This window comes from Rhineura floridana, chromosome 5 (genome assembly GCF_030035675.1).
Source record: "Rhineura floridana isolate rRhiFlo1 chromosome 5, rRhiFlo1.hap2, whole genome shotgun sequence".
Lineage (NCBI taxonomy): Eukaryota > Metazoa > Chordata > Lepidosauria > Squamata > Rhineuridae > Rhineura > Rhineura floridana.
The window spans coordinates 74,131,511-74,152,236 of NC_084484.1; the positions used below are offsets into that span (position 1 = coordinate 74,131,511).

The 20,726-nt window shown below is 39.9% G+C and overlaps 1 protein-coding gene across 1 annotated transcript in view; it reads left to right on the plus strand.

Annotated features, from left to right (window-relative positions):
* EGFL6 (EGF like domain multiple 6) overlaps positions 1–19,408 on the plus strand; it is a 67,495-nt gene extending 48,087 nt beyond the window's left edge. Inside the window, exons 9-12 of the mRNA XM_061627133.1 lie at positions 11,887–11,958; positions 14,927–15,013; positions 16,246–16,511; positions 18,554–19,408. Of these exons, the coding sequence (XP_061483117.1) occupies positions 11,887–11,958; positions 14,927–15,013; positions 16,246–16,511; positions 18,554–18,664 (536 nt within the window). The 3' untranslated portion in view covers positions 18,665–19,408. The remainder of the gene's footprint in view (positions 1–11,886; positions 11,959–14,926; positions 15,014–16,245; positions 16,512–18,553) is intronic.
* The last annotated feature ends 1,318 nt before the right edge of the window (positions 19,409–20,726 follow it).

The following is a 20,726-nucleotide window of genomic DNA, read 5'->3' on the forward strand; positions in this document are numbered from 1 at the left end:
GGGACAAGGCATGCATTCCCTGTGCATCTGAACCCCCAGTACAAACATATGGATATCATCCATACATAGATCATGAGGGGGAGGCCAGGACTGTAGGACCCAGACAGGCTATGCACGCTGCATGATTGGCTTCCGGGTGTCAACTTGGGACTGTCCTTAAAAAAAAGGTGTATATATCTTTATCAAAGTCACCTCCTGCACTTCTGGTTTTGTTAGAAAGCACTAAATCAGTGGCCATGAGAAGCTGCCATGCAAGCTCACCCTTAGTTCACTCAAATCCTTGGGATTTCAAGTTGTCATTTTATTCATGTATTTTTTTATCTGAACCCTGTTTGGCATAGAATCAGCTCTTTTGTTTTTGTGATGTTCAGACTGTTTTTCTTTCCGTCTGTGTTAATTAGATTTTGTTTGCTTGAAAACATCCAAATGCCCACATCACTATAACAAAACAAAACACAATCTGGATAAATGAGATTGTTTGAATCATGGCCTTTAAAATCTTTTTAGTGCTTTAGAGCATGGTTAGCTTAAACAAATAAGGAAACATGTAAACATGTAAGAAAGCACATGCCTTCACTGTTTTCAAATATTTGTTGATTAACTTTGCATGTTGATTGGACCAGGATAAACGCAGGGGAAGTTATGATCCTAATTTGTCAAAACTAGGCAGACAGTATGATCGTAAGTGATTGCAATATGTTTCTTTGTTAACATCTACCAAGCAGAGGAGGTCAAGGAAAATTTACTATTGTCTGAATTCTCCTCCAACAATATTGGTCAGTTTTGGTTCTCTCAGATTCTCATTTTTCCAATCTTAAATTCAATTCTCCACATTTCTGCAGCAATTTACAATTATTAAAAAACAATCCTCTTTAAAACTATTCAGCATTTCAGTGGAAATTTATCCTAATAAACACATTTTTGTATGTAGTTTTGGCTAATGTACACATTTTTGCAAGCAATTTCTCCTGAAGTATTTCATATGTTATTTTCACTAACAGATTCGTTTTTATGCACATTTTCCCTGAATACATGCATTTTTGTAAACACTATTTGCTTGGGGAACTGCATTGCAAAATTCAAATTAAGTGTGAATTTCAAAGGATGACTATGTTTCAGTTCTTATATTGTTTTGGAAACTGAATTTGATATAGTTGGCTTTAAATTCAAACTGAATCAAACTTCTCCCCCCTTCCTATCACAACGGCTCTTTTGGATAATGCTGACCTCCGGTGTGGCTATGAGGAGAAAACCAACTTTCTCTTCTGCTTTTAAACTAACCAAGAATCCCTGATTGTATTTAAGTTGGGGAAACATGCTTAATTTAAAACAGCCTTCCACAACCTGGTGCCCTCCAGATGTTTTGGAGTACAACTCCCATTATCCCTAACCATTGGCCAGGCCAGGCTAGCTGGGGCTGATGGGAGTTTAGTCCAAAATATCAGGAGAACATCAGGTTGGAGAGGGCTGGTTTACACTATGATTTGCTCAGACAAGCCAGAATTAACCCATGGCTTATGAGTGCACCAAAGGACGAAGGGGAGGGGTGTATGCGAATCCAAAGCTTGGGCACCTAACACTAAACCATAGTTTAGAGTTACATCTGAACCAGGCCATTTCTCTCATGGTTTAGTGTTATGCGAAGGAGCTGTACTTCCCTCCCTGGTGTAACTGTAGGAGGTATTTGGAAGTTTTCACTTTTGTTTTATATTAACCTCAGGTTGTGGTTCACTTTAACTATGGTTTGTTGAAAGAGGCCAACTTCAAACCTGGTTTAAGAAGCTGGCTTGTTTATGGTTTGGAAAACACACTGGAGAAGGAAAGGAAAGGGGTAGCCAAGACTCATTCTCATAATGATAAGCCAGAGTTATGCCTGGATACAGCACTGTGTCTTCATAATCCTCGTAGCATGTGTTGGAAACATGTGGCAAGTACCTGAAGGGCATCACACTCAAATCTGAGAACTGAAACACATATTATAGTTGCCACAAGAATACTGCTTAAAATCACTCCCACAGAAGCAGAAACGAAGAGAACGGACTCCACCCAACAGTGTATTTTAAATTTAGGGCCCAATAAAGAAATGGTAGGTGTGCTGTAAGAAGTGGACACACATTCTAGGGTTTCTTCTGTATATAACTCAAGTTAACCCTTTGAACCAGGGAACGCTGTTTGCAGAATTCATACATACAGAGCTGCTCTAACCTGGCCACTGGGACAGCTTTTTTATCCTTCTTTGCCGCTTGGGCTCCTTCTTAGAGGAAGGGCAGGATTTAAATTTAACGTAGCAGTAGTAGTAAATCCTAATCAGGTAGTGCTGGGCCCTGTGTCTCTCTTAACACCGAACATTGACTCCCATTATCACTAAATTATGGTATTTCCATAAGTAAACGTGCCCAAAATGTCTTTGTACAGTTGTATTTTATGCAGGAGGTATAATCAAATGCGTTTTTAATCATGTGGATGAGTGTTTTTTTTTCTGTGATGACTCACTGGTCTGGATATTGTATGCTAAAATACTGCTTTATCGTTCCTATATCATATTCTGTTGAAGTGTCTAATTTATATTTATTTACCTGCTGAAATGCCAGAGAGTGTTACAAAGTAATTTGACCAAAGCTCTTCCAGATGGTGCCCTAAAGATTTATTCTGTGTTGTGTTTGTCATCCCAATCTCATGAGTTCTCAGATGTCTCGCCAAAATGGCCTCATTAGTTGATGCCAAGAACGCACAGAAATCAGGCAACATGAAGAACTTGAATGGAACACAAATTACCACCAATGGTGATTAATAACAACTACTAGGGTCACTGACACAGTTGATTAGAACTTTACTGTTTCAAGAGTAATTTCTGGCTTTATCCTCAGATATGTCCTATGTACGAATACTTCATTAATACAGCCACTAGGCTATGAAACTTACATCCCCAGTCTTAAGGGGATGACTTTAGGCGCAATCAAGGACTCGAACATGCCCGCTGCTATTTCTTTTCTTTTGCTTTGAACACTGGGCCCCCATGCCATATCACAAGCTGCTTTTAGTTTCAAGCTGAGCTTCAAAAACAGTTTGTGATGCGAGGTTACGATATTATGAGGAGGGAGAGTCTGCTGTTTGAGAATAATGAATCCAAACATGGCTAGTTGTGTAGTTCACTGGATTATGTCCATAGATTCTAAGAAGTATTTTGGCTCCAATCCTGCACAAAGAGTATTATAATGCCACCAACCAATAGGATTTAAGTAACCTGTCATGGTTCAGATGTAACACCAAACTATGGTTTAGCATTATGTGTACAAGTCTTGGGATAACACATTCTCCCTATTCACCTTTTATGCTGCAATTTCTTAACTTGTTTTTTGGGTTCTCAGCATAGATTGTATTACCTCTGAACCCAACAAATGTACGTTTTTAGCAATGTGTTCCTCAAATTCATTTTTAGCATCCTTTATTGTCTGCTTGCATTTCTTTTGCCAAAGTTTGTGTTCCTTTTCTGTTCTCCTCACTTGGACAAGACTTTCATTTTTTGAAGGAAGCTTTCTTGCAACTAATAGCATCTTTGACTCTGTTCATTAACCATGCTGGTGTCCTCTTGGCCCTGGTGGTATGTTTCCTGGTTTGTGATATACACTCCAGTTAAGCTTCTAATATTGTGTTTTTAAACATCTCCCAAGTTTTGTGGAGTTATTTGACCCCCTTGACTTTGCCTTTCAGCTTTCTTTTTACAAATCCCCTCATTTTGGGGAAGAATCCTCTTTGAAGTCAAATGTGATCATGTTGGATTTTCTTGGCAATTGGCAATCTACATGTATGTTTAATTTAATAGCATTATCATCACAGCTTCCATCTCACACCAGGACCTGAGCATCACTTAACATTAAGTCGACGGCCACTGTCCCTCTAGTAGGTTCCATGACCAACTGTTCTAGGGCAGTCATTTAGGGTATCCAGACATTTTACTTCTTTTTTGTGACTGGAACACATATGTAGTCAGTCTATGTGAGGGTAGCTGAAGTCACCCATTATTACAACATTTCCTCTTTTGGATGCTTCCTTGATCTAATTCATCTCAAGATCCCCCTGAGCATTTTTATTAGGGGCGCGATACACACCCCCAGTACTAAATTACTCTTTGGGTTCCAGTATCACCACCTACAATGATTGTGTGGAGGAGTCTGCCCCTTTGGGGATTTCTAGCTTCCTAGCTGCACCACCTCTAGTATGTCCTTCCCTATCTTTCCTATAGAGTTTATATCCAGAGATGACTGTGTACCACTGGTTCTCTCCATTCTACCAGGTTTCCATGATGCCTACTATATCAATGCTGTTCTCTAAGACCAAGCACTCCAGTTCTCTCATCTTCACTTGGAGGTTTCTAGTATTAGCAGATAAACACTTGTAAACAATATCTCTCTTCAAGTGGCTTTGGCACGTGTTTTGGCATGTGGTGCTTTGGCCTCTCTGAATCCTGTGCCCCTGCACTCACAATGCCTAGTTCTTCTCATCTCCCTTTTAAATTTTATTCATCCCAGAGAAAGAATTTGTTCTGAATAGGACCCTCCTCAGCTCCTGTCAGCTCTCCCCCAGCAATCAATTTAAAAGCTGCTCTGCCACCTTTTTGATTTTAAACATCAGCAGTCTCATTCCATCCTGGTTCAAGTGGAGTCCATCCCTTTTGTGTTGGCCTGGCTTGTCCCAAAATATTCCCCAATGTCTAACAAATCCAAACCCCTCCTCCTGACACCATTGTCTCATCCATGTATTAAGATTACAAAGCTCCGCCTGTTTAGCTGGACTAGTATTTCAGAGAAACCTACCTTGGAGGTCCTGGCTTTCAGCATCCTACCTAGCAACCTAAATTTTGCTTTCAGGACCTCACAAATACATTTCCCCATGTCATTGGTGCCAATGTGCATCACAACCACTGACTCCTCCCCAGCACTATATACCAGGCTATCTAGGCAATGGGTGACTTCTGCAACCTTCATGCCAGGCAACCTTGCAATCTGTATACCCTTCACACACCTAAATATCCATGTTCCTAAGGATCAACTCACCCACTACCAGGATCCCTATTCCCACACACACACACATCCTTGGCGTGAGAGGATAGCTGTTCGACCCCAACGAATGGGTCCCTTCTAAGGGATTGCTTCCCTTTTCCTCAGAGTGACATTCTATTTCTCCAAGACCCTCATTTTCCATGATAGCAGGAGAGTTATTATCTTGCAAGTGGGACACAGCTATAATGCTCCCGAAGACCTCATCCACTAGCCTCTCTGCCTCACTCAGCTTTATTTATTTATTTATTGAATTTCTTAGTCACCCATCTGGCTGGCTATCCAGCCACTCTGGGCAATGTACAAAATAAGCATACAGATACAATAAACATTAAAAATCTGGACACAAGATAATAAAAGCTTTTCCAGGTCAGTCACCTTGGCCTCAAGGAAACAAACTTATTCCGGGAGAGCCAGGAGCTTATGGCACTGAGGGCACACCCATGACTTCTGTCCAAAAGGCAGATAAACATACATGTTACAGACAGGGCAAAACACTGGAAAACCCCTACATCCCTGTTGGCTGTCTATCTCCATAGTAGTTTTTGTAGTTTATTGGGTTACTATATAGAGTACCTATAGAATTAGGTTTTCTTTAGGGCAAGGAACAGACAGGCAGAGTGGTCTACCCTGGTCTTCTTGCCCTGCTGCTGAACTCACTCAGCTGCTGCACTCACCTTAATGCTTTGTCAAGTAGAGCTACCTCTAGATCAAGGAACTGTTTCCCCTCCCTGGGGTGCTTTAAATTAATATGCCTGGCTCAGAGCTTGGAAGATTACTTTTAAAAAGTAATAAATTACAGTTACAGTTACATGGCCCCAAAAAAGTAGTAATTACCATTACAATTACAATTGCTCTGAAAGTAACTGATTACTTTACTTTTCCTCCAAAGTAATCACTACAATTACATTTCAGTTACTTTAAAAAGATGCCTACAAGGTGCTGGCCTTGGCTGCTGCAAATCTAAGTAGCCTAAAACAACATTAAAAATAAACAAACACATACAGAGGTAGTAGAATAATTATTTTTATTCATAAGATAGCAATGGTGGTGGGGAGGGATCCCCTGAGATGCAAAAAAGTTAAAATACTGCAAATGCAGCACAGTAGCCAGAGAGGGTGGTAGAGGCCACTTTGTGTGCCAAGTGCAAACACAGTATTCACACACACACACGCACACACACAAACAAACAAACACGTCATCTTTCACCTCCACAGTTCTATATCTCCATTCTGCAGCTGCCTCCTTCTCCTCCTTTATCCATGTTCTTGATCTCTGGATCCTTTTTCCCTCCACTCCATTCTTCACCACCACTATCCATTTTTTAAAATAATTGTTTTCTCCACTCCACCCTGTCTCACTCTCCGCCTCCTCCCTCGTCGCCTCCGATCCATCCACAGAGCATGAGGAAAGAGTGATGCTGCACAGAAGCCCAGTTTGAGGCACATGATTTTCATCCACAGATCAGAGGAGCAGAAGACTTCCCCTGCTCCCCTCCCCAATTAATGCCCAAAAGTAATTCTGGAAACGTTACAATTACTCCACAAAAGTAGTAAAATTACTCCTAGTTCTATTACAATCAAACTGTAAAGGAATTACCCACTCGTTACTCAAAAAAGTAAAATTACAAGTAATTTGTTACTTGTAACTAGTTACTTCCAAGCTCTGGCCTGGCTAGTTCCCTCCAGTTGCTGTAGCAGCTAGTGAGGTCTGAGAAGTAAACAATGGGTGTTGATTAAGTGGGGAGTGGACAATGGCCAGTGGCTAATGAATTAACTGGTGATTAACTGCTTGGGGAAGAGGCCTGCTTCCCTTCCTGAGAGAGTCCTGTATAAAAACTTTTAATTATAATAGTAAAAAAAAAAGATAACTAGCCTCTACTTGATTTTTTTTAAAAAAATTATTACTGAACACAACACACTTTAAAAAGTGCATGTTACCCTGTACTTTGCATGCTAGCTTTGATAATCTAGACTAGTTTTTAACAGCTTTTAGTCTGAACTGAAAGCTGGAAGTTTCAGCTGACTCTTTTTTCACCTACAATATTTATTATTATTATTATTATTATTATTATATATTTTTATCCCGTCCTTCCTCCTAGCAGAAGCCCAGGGCAGCAAACAAAAGCACTAAAAGCATTCTAAAACATAATAAAAACCAACTTTAAAAGATATTAAAACAAAACATCTTTAAAACATATTAAAACAAAACATTTTTAAAAACTTCTTTTTAAAAACACACACAAAGCTTTAAAAACATATTAAAAAGCAGTTCCAACACAGATTCAGACAATAGCCTAACTCTTTTAACCTAGGAAAACAGAACTTGTGTTTTTGCTTTTGTTTTGGCTAAGCCTTCCCTTTTTAAATCTAAGCTGATTCTACCACTAGCTGCATCTGTATTGTGTGGAACGCTTTTTTTTACGCCTTCTCCTACATTGGGGTTTAGTCTAGTTTACTGTGGCCCCTCAAGCTTCCCTGCTAGAATAGTGGTGAAAACTAGGTTTCTCCAGGCTTCCTACCCCTAGGATTTAGCTCCAGAGTTATTACAGGATTTTTCTCCTAACCCTTATTAGCCTGAGCTGTTTTCATTAAATAATTAAATAAATGGGTGTTACTTATCTTCTTATTGCTCTGCTGCTTAATTCACTTTGATGCTTTGCCAGGTGGGATGCTTTGTCATGTGGTGCTCCCTCTAGCTCGAGGGGCCTCCACAATCACAAAGTGATTGGTGATCCAGTCTAAGTTGGTGATCCAATCTAAGTTTTGAGCAAACCATTTTTTGCCAGATTCAGATGAACGAGCAAACCATTATTTGATGTGAACCCATAAATAAGAAAATTGATGTGCTCAAACCTTCTCATGCACAAAATGTCAGATCAGGGTTTGGTGTTATATCTGAACCAAGTCTACATATAAGGTTGCAATTTTATCTATAGCCACAATCAAGATTGTTCTACAGTTGTTCAGAAACTATTATCTGACTGCTGGTGGTTTACTCTCTCTCTCTCTCTCTCTCTCTCTCTCACACACACACACACAGAGAGAGAGAGAGAGAGAGAGAGAGAGAGAGAACTACAGTATCTCATACTTAAATAGCTTTCCATTTTACTCAACTCTTTTCCTAATGTTAACAATAAACAATAACGCCTCAATATTTGAATATTGAGAGGCTAAGGCTCGCTCCCAGATCACAAGGTTCCAATAAACCCAGGAACAACGAAACAAGTAAGATAAAATATGCCAAGTTTATTAGTACTCTTGCAAGAGGAGAAACAGCCAGGCCGATTCTGCTTGGGCTGGGCGCAGCCAGCCTTTTTACTCACAGGAAGGTTACGTATAGAAAGTACAACATATGCCCATGCCCATTTCCCCGAAATCAGCCCATTTACAAGAAATTCCATACGTGTAGTTTCGTTCTCCCCTCATGGAAGACCCCTGTTAAGTTTCCATTTTCCTTATATGGTGTTGTTTTTCTCTTCTTCAGGTTAGGGCGTTGGTGGGGGTATAAGCGCCATTACTCTAACATAAGAATGCGATGCCTAAGCAAATTAAGCAACCTTGACACACATCTTCCCTGATGCTACAGGCTTTTCTACAAAAGCTACTTCAAGGAATTTCTCTCAGGGTGATGTGGGCATCTATTTCTTTTTAACATCCTAACAAACAACTTATAACAAAATTAAAATCATTTTCCACACTAACCTCATACAGATATATGAAATAAAAACTTTTTTAGGGACTAACACATTTCTTGGTATACTTGCTCCTGGTTCAAGTAACAGAAGTCTAAGTGATTTGAACCATGGTGTTAATACCTTGACTGTTAGAATAGTACTAGAGAAGACAAGCTTTTGGCAAAACATTATAGCAGATATAGTATTTCCTGGATCATCTTTCCTACATTCTGTTGTACATATTTAACTGCCTCGGGGTCCTCTTATGTCTTTGTACATGTGTATGTCTTTTTCAGAAGGGTGCAGGGATTATGGAACTTGTTTTTTTAAGTAACATCTGTCAAAGGTTTCACATATGGCCTCCAAAGAGACCTGACTGTTTTCAGTTTTGCAAAGTGCTAAAGAACACCCTTATATACCAAATTATGTCCATGAACACAGGTCCATACGGGCATGGTTTACTGTTGAACCATGCCCTGTATTATTTTACATGCCCAAACCAAACGTCCATCCATTTGTCACATCAATGTATGTGAAGGTAATAATTCAGAGAGTGGTCTGCAGGCACATGATACAATTTTACTGTTGAAGCTAACTGGGTACAGCCCTGAAAAAATCCTGGATGAGACCGCCTAGGGAACCACAAGCTACTCTGAGCTGGAAGTGCAGGGTACAAATGTAGTGAATAAATACATAACAACAAAAACTTAGGCTTCTGAAGCTTAGAGGCCAGTTTATATAGTCCACTGCAGCATCCATACGCAGGTCCATCATCCTTGTGCGTGCCTACCCTTGTGCTCACATCTGGGGTCATGTGGAAGATTGTTTTGTGAACTAGAAGATTTGTGTGCACAAGGACATATGGGAACCAGTTACCTTTCCTATGGCAATTGAGTGTACTCAGTTTCATAAAACACATGGCCTCCTAACACACACAAACAAGATTAAAGTGATCATGTGGAAGCCACACTCAACTGTTTAAATTGGCCCTAAGTTTGAAAAATGTTTCTAGTATGGAATTGGAGAAGAATCAGACTCACTAGAATTTTGTAAACCATAATAATTGTACCACATTTGGTTTTCGAGCATCATTTTCCGAATGTTGTGCCTGAAGTAATACTGAATGGAATATATCACAAAGGCTTATGTTCCTCACAACTTATTTATTTATATGCCACTTTTCCATTTAAAACTGTTCAACACTACGAACGACATTTGGAAGCAAATAAAACAATACAGGAGAAACAGCAAAGTAAATACATAGAAACACAGAGCAGTAATTAGAGCAACCCTATGTACATCATAGGAACAAAAACATAGAAACACAGGAAGCTGCCTTATACTGAGTCAGACCATTGGTCAATCCAGCTCAGTATTGTCTACACAGACTGGCAGCAGCTCTCCAGGATTTCACATAGGAGACATTCCTAGCCTTCCCTGGAGATGCTGGGAACCTACCATGGACCTTCTCCATGCAAAGAAGATACTCTGCCACTGAGCTATGGCTATTCCCTGCCTACTCTGTACCCTGTCTACTGAGGAGGAAACACTATTCCTTCCACCAAAGTGGGGCTTACTCCAATGTAAATGGGTATAGGATTGCTCCCATATATGGAAGGGCTATGATGACAAACCTTTATCTGTACATTGAAAATTATGCAGGGGTGCTACCACCAAGAAGACCCTACCTTCTGCTGAGAAGGTCCTGCCTCTACCACCTGCAGATTTAGCCTATCTATTAGATGGTTCCTAAAGCAACATGTTTCAGGGAATGGAGAAAACATATGGGCAAGGTATTTCATAAGGTACACAGGGTCTCGCAGGGCAAGCACCAAGTTTGAGGAAGGTCTGGACAAGTTGTCTGGGTGCCCTCCTTCCAATAATACACTGGAAGTGCAACCCCACTGAGGAGCTTATTGTGCTGCAGAGTCAGTCAGCAGCAGGAAAGGTTGTGGCAGTGGATGGTGGCATTAACACCCACAACCCTTTTCTTTTTTTTTTAAATGTACAGACCTGGTATTAAGAGAAAAAGCACTAGATGGGGCCACTGAAGTGTCCACCATCTCCCTTCCCCCACAATGTCTCTGGTTTCCTATGTAGCTACATCAGGGCAGGGCCAAGCCTAGAAGCACTGGGGAAGAAAGAAAATGGCAGTGACTACACCCGCTTGCCCCGTCTTTCTTCCTCTCAGGAATAGGCCCCTAATTTTTCCTCTTAGAAAGTAATGAAGGGGTGCTGAACATTAGCTCAGTGGTAGAACATCTGCTTTGCATTCAGAAGGCCCCAGATTCAACCCCCAGGATCTCTACATAGGGCTAGGATTCTTCCCTACCTCAAACCCTGGAGAGCTGCTGCCAATCACTGTACACACTACTGAGCTATATGGACTTGCGTTCCTAGTGTCTCCAAGACCCTGGTACTTGCCCGGCCATGCCTTGTGCTGACTGCAGGCCTGGATGCATAGAGCTTTATGGATAATAACCAGCAACTTGAGACTAATTGGAAGCTAGTGTCAATGGTCAAGAAACACAGCCGAATTCTGCAGCAGCCACTATATCTGCAATGACTGTTTAAAGTGGAATAATAGTGGAATAAATGTATGATGTGAATGTGGCCTCAGTAATAGCTTAGGGCATTTGTGAAACATCTTGGGAGCTTGTGCTTGACTTAAAACTAGCCTCAAGTTAACCCTTTGTGGGGCTTATATGATGTATAAGGTTGTTTTGGGGCCTGTATTGGAAATACTTCTTGAGTTATAACACCTTACAAATATTGCTTTGCCATATTATTCATTTTGCCCTGTCCCATAAAATACATACTCCAGTCATTACTATACAAAAGCCTGATAGTTGCGTGAAAGAATGTAACATGTTTTGGTGCTGTATTTGAATATAGGGCTCCTTCAAGTCTGCAGCATTTCAGTTAATGATGGATGCTGTCTGGAGATAACTTAGCCATGTGTTAGTTTTGGACACAGAAGTTTTTCAAAGTTGTCATATAAACACAACTGGTAAATATATGTGTCATATAATTTGTTACATTGTGAAACCTTGATGATGATGTGTTGTGTGCAAATATTTCATTTCAGTGAATTCAGCTTTGTATGGTCGCTGGTTGTTTTTGGAACTAACAATGCTTGTTTCAATAAATTAGCTAAAGAAGCTGCTGCGTTTGGGCCTCTTCCAGCACAAAGGAAAATTCCAGTCCAAAAAGCAGAGCTGGAAGGTGGGCAAATTTTAAAATATTACTTTAATGTTCATTTAGTAGTTGTGTCTTTGTATGGTAATCTGAATTACTTAAACTTTAGGGCAGTTTTTAAAAATAAATAAAATGAACAGCCTTTTGACTAACATTGGACAGATGGAATTTAACTACTAGTGAAATCCTAACCATGTCTACTCAAAACTAAGTACTACTGAATTCAGTTGGCTCACTCTCAGGGAAGTAGGGTTAGAATTGCAGCGTAACCTAGCTAAGTACTTGCAAGATTTTCTCTGTTTATAAAACCCATTTTTTTACAGGTCTGTATTCATGCCTATCCCTCTTTAGCTTTTATCACCATCCCTCAAACTCAGGAGATCCATTATCTCCTGTAAATCTTCTTGTGCTTCTATCTGGTCATTCTTCCACTTGTGCATGTGGTTCTAATTTATCATGTGTGCCATATCATATTTAACTTAGCTGAATTCAATTGTGCCGTTTTCAGCATGACTGCATTTATCAATAAATATGACTGAAATATAAGATGAGGTACATCGAAACACCAAGATGTTTAAAAGATTTTCAAATCCCCTCTTCTATGAGCTTATCCAGGCAGCAGCATCCTGTTTTGTGATGATCTGCTCAACGTGAGAAAGGGCAACATGGGAAAAGGGCAAAAAGATACCACAAGAAAGAGGCACAAACTAGCATGTTGTACAACAGCCAGCGATGTTGGACTGTGTCCTGCTTCTTCCTAGTTTCCTGTTCAAAGTAGTAGGGATGAGCATGGAGAACAGCACTGTGCTTGCATTGCTTGCAGATACTTGATACATTGGCAACATGCCTGAAACATGAACAATTTCTGTGTGGCAATTTCTCTGTCTCGAGCAAGTCAGACAGTTCTAAGTCTGAAAGCACCCCAAGAAGTAAGTTCACTGCAATACTCAAGCGCACTATAGATATTCTGCTGGCTGTGTGGGAACTGTTTATCCATGAACAGCTCCAATGCAGCTGGGTGAATGTCTACAGCCTATCTCGAGGGAAGAGAGTTTTGCCTTGTTCAGACCTTTAATAACCAGTTGCAAAGCACACCACTGTTGGTGTTATGCAGCACCAGCATAAGCATAGTTGAAATGAACAGAGGGTTTGTGGCTGCCAAGCTTGTTACGGCTAAAGATTTAGGCTCAACAATAGGATAGGCAGTAAGAACACAAAAATAATACCATTTAACCTTGTGCCAGTGGGAAAACCAATAGTTATTTCCCAGCGGTGGATCTGCCATACTGTGGCCCAAACACTGAAGGTGTCAGACAGGTCAACAAGATTGCATTCTATTTAATTATTTTTGCTTTACTTGTTTTTAGTAAAACGTCTTTGCTATAAAATATCTGGACTACTTTAAAGCTTTAAAAAGACACAGGATCATAGACTCCAAATTCTGTGATCACTTGGGGTGTGTATGTGAAGTAGTCCAACATATCTTAGTATGACTTGACCTCCTATTTGCTATTGAAAGTGTCCTCTGCACTCATTGATCTCCATATTTAATAATTTCTGCCTGTTTTTAGAACATTATTTACATTTTAGATAAAGTTCTTGGATGATATCCTATTTGGAATTTCATGGTTTATTCTAATATGCAGGTAGACACATCTTGTACAGTGTCAAAATTTGTTTAGTGTGAATTTTTTTTGTGCATTTGGGAATATGGGATTTAATAAGGAAGTAGGTTGTTCTTTAAAAAGAAATGGATGAGGAAAAGACAAAAGGAAACTGAAAAGGAAGATGAATATTGCTTCAGACCCAGCAGCTTCACATCTCCTCAGTCCTTGAAATGACGTCTTCTTGCTCAACCCTTAAGCAGAATATGGTCCTGGTAGCACAGTTTCATCTCTCTCCCTCCCTCTCTATCTCTCTGAGCAGCCAGCTTGGCAAATTGCAGGACAAAACCTCAACTCTCTTGCCAGCTCTTTGTGTGGGCTCCTTGTCCTTCCTTCTCTGACCCTTCTGTCTTCTCTCAATATAACCATCGCTGCAGTATAGGGCAGTGTGTGTTGTGTCATGCTACAATTTGCAGGATTCTTGGGACTTCATTCCTGTTTGCCAATATTAGTTTTATCCATCATCATCTTGGAGAACTTCCTTGAAGAAGACTCATTTCACCTGAGTAGGCTTCTGGATGGTTCAGTTCAACACAAGCTCATCAGGACTGGAGGTATCATCTCAGAGAGACTTCCAAACTGAGACAAGACCACAGCTAGGCCCCAATAGACTGCAAAACTTTACAGACCGAACTAGGTAGTTCAAGAGGCACAAGCCTCCAGACAAACGGAAGGACAATTAGATATACTGATATTAGTAAGTTTCTGCCTTGGATCTTATTCTAGACAATGTTGTGAATAATACATGTGTTCCTTACTATATTATTGCAAGCAACAGCACAGTAGTTTTTGAACAGCCATTTTGTGAACAGCATCCATTAACCACCTAGTATACTATAAATATACACAGACCATTTACAGGGACAATAACCATTTTGTCAGAGGGCACATCCTAGTCAACTCAATAATAATGGGGGGCTTGAGGTCTTCACTTATGCTTTTATTGGAGGGGAGGGGGTCTCAATATCCAACAATATGGTAGAGAAAACATAATTTTATTCCCAAATAATTGGGGGCGGGATCTCCATATATCACCTTTTTTCCCAAGGCATCTCTGTTTTTCTTGTTCCCCCTCTTCCCATTTTCTTTCTTATTTTCCTAACCTTCCTGTCTCTTTTCCTGCTTTTCTCTTCCTGTTCTCTTTCGGTTACTAAATTTTAAGGGTGGGCAAGAGGCTGGCTGCATGTGCAATGGGGTGGTGGAAGCTTAGAGTAAGCTCTGTGGAGTTTTACAGTCACAGCTTTAGTAAAAAAACAACCACCCACTGCAATACAGCAACTTGTCTTTCCTTTTTCTCAACCTCTAACCTCTGTTTCTGAACCTCACCTTAGTGGACTGCAGCTTCGGACGAGGATCTTGTGCCTGGCAGCAAGATATAAATGATGACTTTGATTGGAATCCTGCAGATCATGATAATGGTAATACTCCTAGATATGTCATGCCTCTCTTCTACCTTGCGCTTTCTTGGCTTCCTCTGCTTGTATGTATGCCCTCCTAGTTAAGAGGTGCAGCATGATCAATAGACAGAACCCAAATAATTGATTTATATGTAAGATAGTGAGCCAGTTCAGACATAGACCATGGTTGATTGGACTAAGAACGGGAGTTTTACTAATATACTCCCATCTCCCTCATCTTGCATGCTGTAATGCAACCCGATCCCCCCAGGGATTTGTTTCCCACTATGTACAAACCAGGAAGCTATAGTTTAATCTTGGACTACAGAGCAGGAGATCAAGCCATGGTTTGATCCTGGTTGCATATTCTATAGTCAGAGATTAAATAACAGTTTAGCAATGGGAAACCGGTTCAACAAGCCCCAGAAGTTTTGTATTAGATGAGGGGAGGGGGAGGAGGGAGTGCATGAACATAATAATTAGTACAATAAACAATGACTTTTAAGGCCATTTACATTGTTATGTGTCATCAGACCTCTGGCAAACAGATTAAGAGACAATCTATATGAGTCATGCAAAAAGAAGTGATACTGAAGCAGAATTAATGTTTCATCACATGAAAGGCTCCTTATGTTTTGTAAACTGGCACATCAAGAAGAGAGCTACCTTTCTTACTTATGTGCTGATTTACTGCACAAAGGATATTTTTCTTTACATGGAAGAGTATTAAAAATAATGACCCCTTTCCCTCCAACGTAGAACAGCTATAACTGTTGTGAAGGGGAATATTCAAGGTAATTTCTTTAGTAAGGATTAATTAACGTAAAAGTACTCCCCTTCTGCAGTGACTGGCCTTTAGCATTTCTGTCTTGTTTTCCCAGTAATAAAATGGTTGTATTAATAGATTTCCCCACAGGATTTTTGTGGGACTGAATAAATGCTTCTCAAATCTGCTGTAGAAATGGGAAGCTGCCTTATACCAGGTCAGACTATTTGCCCATCTAATCCAGTATTGTCTACTCTGACTGACAGTGACTTTCCAGGGTCTCAGGCAGAGATCTTTCCCTTCACTTGCTACCTGATCCTTTTTATCTGGAGATGTCAGAGTTTGAACCTGAGACCTTTTGGATGTGAGTCATGAGCAATATCGCTGAGCTATGGTCCAACCCATATGGTAAATAACCATAATATTCGGGTTGAAACAAAAATAACATGCTGTTTCTCACTTTCTAAACCTGTATATATATCTCTAGGTGATGGATATTACATGACAGTTCCAGGCTTCATGGGGCACAAGAAGGATATTGGTCGTCTGAAACTTCTTCTTGCAGATCTTGAGCCAAAAAGCACGTATTGCTTGATTTTTAGTTACCGACTTGCAGGAGAAAGCATAGGGAAATTACACGTAATTCTAGGCAACAGCAGTAGTAGTCCTTCTTGGTCTCACAGCATGGGAGATGATGAACGGTGGAGGACTGGACAAATTGAAGTTCACACAGAGGGTGAAACAACTATGAATGTAAGTCAAAGGTTAAAGACCTGCAATGACCAGTATAACTAGTTGCATTTGTTTCTGACTGCTGTTACTAGTCATCACTACTTTTTTTGCTACCTCTGGATTAAGAGCATAAGAAGAGTCCTGCTGGATCAGACCAAAGGTCCATCTAGTTCAGCATCCTATTCTTCCAGTGATGAACCAGATGTCTTTGAGAAGCTCACAAGCAGGACATGAGCCCAACAGCACTTGCGATCTCCAGCAGCTGGTATTCAGAGACATACTGTCTCCAGTACTGGAGGTAGTACACAAATATCATGGCTTAGTAGCCATTAATAGCATTATCCTTTATAAATTTGTCTAAGCCCCTTTTAAAACTATCCAAGTTGATGGCCATCATCACTACATCTTGTGGCAGCAAATTCCATAATTTAACTATGCACTGTATGAAGCATTACTTCCTTTTGTCTGCGCTGAATCTTCCAACATTCAGATCCATTACATGACTCTGGACTGTAATATTTATGAGAGACAGAAGGATTCAGAGACAGTATGCCAATGAGTACTAGTTGCTGGGAGTGTGCTGTTGCCCTTCATACCTCCTTGAGGGCTTCTTGGAAACATCTAGTTTCCCATTGTGGGAAGCACGATGATGAACTAAATGGACATTTTGGCCTGATCCAGCAGGGTTCTTCTTATGTTTGTATTCTATGGTCCTAGTTGCAGCATAATGGTCTCAAGACTTCGGAAGTAATATCTCCCTGCAAATTCTGCATAATCTAATGAGTCAGAATATAAGCATTTGGGACTAGATTAGAATAAGACCCTGAAAGAGGGTAAGGAGGCAGGAAAGATACCTGAGATCTATCACTCTAGGGATCGTTATTTCTCTTCATATCTTTGCCAAGGACTGGGCCATTTAAATACAACTGGCCAGAGGAGGAATACAGCAAGTTGTGTAAAGATGGGGTAAAAAAAGGTGGAAGTGAATTGTGTGAAATGGTGAGGGGATGTTAAAGGGGTAGTTGTTGTTGGAAGTGGGGCAAGAGCAACTCCTGTTTGGGTTCTTTTGTTTGTATTTCAGAAGGAAGATAGAGTTAGGGTCCTCCAGTTGGCTAGGCTTGCCTACCTTTATCTGTGCCGTTCTCTACCTAACTTCCTTCCGTTGTAAACTGATATGCGCAGGGAAGCTGATCTGACCCTCCCTTCCTTTGCCTTCTTCTTCAACTGTCTGAGGAGAGAGGAGACATCTTTGTCTTTGCTCTCTCTCCTGAGCCCTGAAGGCAATACACCTGGGCATTGCACCTCCAACTTCCTTAGTTAGTTGGAACTAGGTATGCCTTTCCTATCTACTATGTATTTCTATAGATGAAGTAGCTTTTCTTATGTTACTACGTCTTAGGTCTCAGTGATCTAAATGCAGGGTAAAAGCCTGCTGCTAAGGTAAATACACACACTGGCACACAAGCTGCTCAGACACTGAGTATTTCTGCATATTTCCATAACAGTTACGGGTTTTTGTTTGTTTGTTTTCCCCCAAACCAGCAGCGGGAGTGCACTGGATGCAGAGTAAACAGGAGTGTGTGTACACAGCCAAACATATTCCACTAATTTTAAGCTCCATGAAAGGGGTTTCAGCATAAAGAAATATAAACCAATAACACACTAAGCAACAAATAACTTGATGATTACCTTGAACTACCTCCAAGAGTTAAAAATTGAATCAGTTATCATGCATAAGAACAGAAGAGAAATTTGCATTGCAATATATTGTAGTACATAAATACATGAGAAGAATTCTAATATTAATTTCTTTGTATTGGTTTTATAAAACTGAATTTTATGTACTATAGCAGAAGGTCTTATTATTAAACCTTAGTCCTTAGATGAGCATCTATATTCCAATTCAAGGGGATAACATGAGGTGGCAGGATAGTTCAATGAATTTTTGAATTTGTGATAATGTGAAAGTAGCATGACTGAGTTTTCTGTCTTATGAGCATCTAATATCTTTCTGAAAATTTGCACTTCTTCATTAATAATGTTTTTTCCACTCCTTTTATCAGATCGCTTTTGAGGCAGAACGTGGGAAAGGTAAAACTGGAGAAATTGGAGTGGACAATGTAATACTATTTTCTGGTCTGTGCCCTGAAGACCACTTGACATTGGATATCTGAGCTTATTTTTTAAATTGCTATTATTTGTTGTACTAATCCAGAATTTTGCATCATTGTGACCTAGATAAATGCAGCTTTGGAAATCACATATTGAACTTCAGTGCAGAGCAGACAGAAAAACTGGCAGGTCTAAAATATCTCCAGTTAGATACTACATTTGTATATATAATATACTAAACTTTTTACGTGTAGCTCTACTGTATTATATCATTTGTGGTCAGGGTCTTATATAATGTGAAAATATCTGTCTAACTCTTCTGCAAAAAATGTGTTTTAATTTACATACCATTTCTTTCAAAGAAAATTCCTACTGTTGTTGAATATTCCCCAAGTTCCCCTACAGGAGCATGAAGCAGTATCTTTAAAAGGACGTATAATCTCTGGTAATGCGTTGGGCTCCTACAGTTGGCATAGCACTGTAGATACACGTTTGTGTGCCTGGCGATTGCTGCAGTACGTATGTAACATGTTAAGAAGAGACACTCATGGTAGAGGCATGCCAGGGAGTTACAGACAGTCACCTGATGAGTATCTCTCCTTCACACTGTATGTGCTCATTGATACAAACCCCAGTATACCTGTGGTGTCACATAAATGGTAAAATTGCTCTCAGAAGCCAATGATCTTGGTCTGGATTCTGGAACCACTTTTCTGCCTAAAACGTTGATCTTGCAACTGTTCAAAATGTGATTCCCCCTCCCTAAAATATGTTAAGCAATGAGCTTCTCTACTTTCCTTGTAAATCCAGCTGCAGCTATTACAAATGCTACTTCAAATGCCAATGGATGTGGTGGGGCAAGTTTTTAATAAATAAGTAAACTGCCATACTGATTGTGGTGAAACGTGTCTTTCCTGGGTATAAGTAATACACAGAGATACAGGGTCAAAAACTGGTCCTAAAGTAATTTAAGCAATGGTTGTAATGCACGGTGTTGGACACATGGTCACAAAAACATACATAAATCCCCATCCCAGCATTTACATGCACATATGAGAAAAGAGGTCTGATGTGCAAGACCTTCCCTATTTCTTTTGAGTGTTAAGGACAGCACTGTGCACATATTTCTATTGTGATTCCCTCAATCATGGTAGTGAAGGGGTCAGGGCTGTGGAGTCGGAGTCGGAAACGATTTTGGGTGGAGTCAGAAGCAATTTTGAGTCAGAGTTGGTAGAAATGTACCAACTCCGGCTTCAAAATAAAATTAATATTTTAATATTAATATTTTAACATAAATCAATATACATTTGCCATTTATGAAGGAGTCTGAGTCGGAGTCGAAGGTCTGACGTACCAGCTCCACAGCCCTGGAAGGGGTAGCAACATGCTTGCCAGAACTTTGGATTAGGATCATTGTGGTTTTGCTTTATGGCAGAAAAATGTGAAGGGCACAATCCAACAGGGAATTAAGTGTGGTTAAAGCTATTGAAATCGATAGGCTTAAAAGTGCATTCCCTTTTGCTGGTATCTGGGAAACAATGTGTTGGTTCTCTCCTCGTGTGTATTCATCATTAATATTTCTCCACAACTGGTGGGGGGAAAGTATATAACTCATGTAAAATCTACAAATTATGGTGATTTCTCCCATTATACTTTCCTCTAAAATGAAAACACAAACGGTTTTTTAAAGAAGTACAGTTTTCCTTATTATTTTTCAGGACTATTGATGGGTGAAAAGGTCACTAGTGTTGAATTATGTGTCTGAGTTAGAGATATTCCTCCTGGAACTTATTCAATTGTGTTAAATAAATAAATTCATCTTAAATATGTGATGTTAAATCTGATGACAGGCTTGTACTAATGGAAAACATTTTCTAATGTCTGAACTGTACAAAGTATTCATTATAAACTTGGAAAAAAACAGTCAGTTCATGAGAAAACCTTTACTTTCTGTGTTTCTTTGTAACCTATGTCTGTCTGCCTACCTTTAATTTGGTTCATATTTTGCAAATGAGGCCAAATGCACGAGCATTTATGGAATAACACTGGCAGCTGTTTTCCTTTTGTTAATACGATAACCTAAGAAGAATCCCACTGAACCAGACTGAACGTTCATCTATTCCA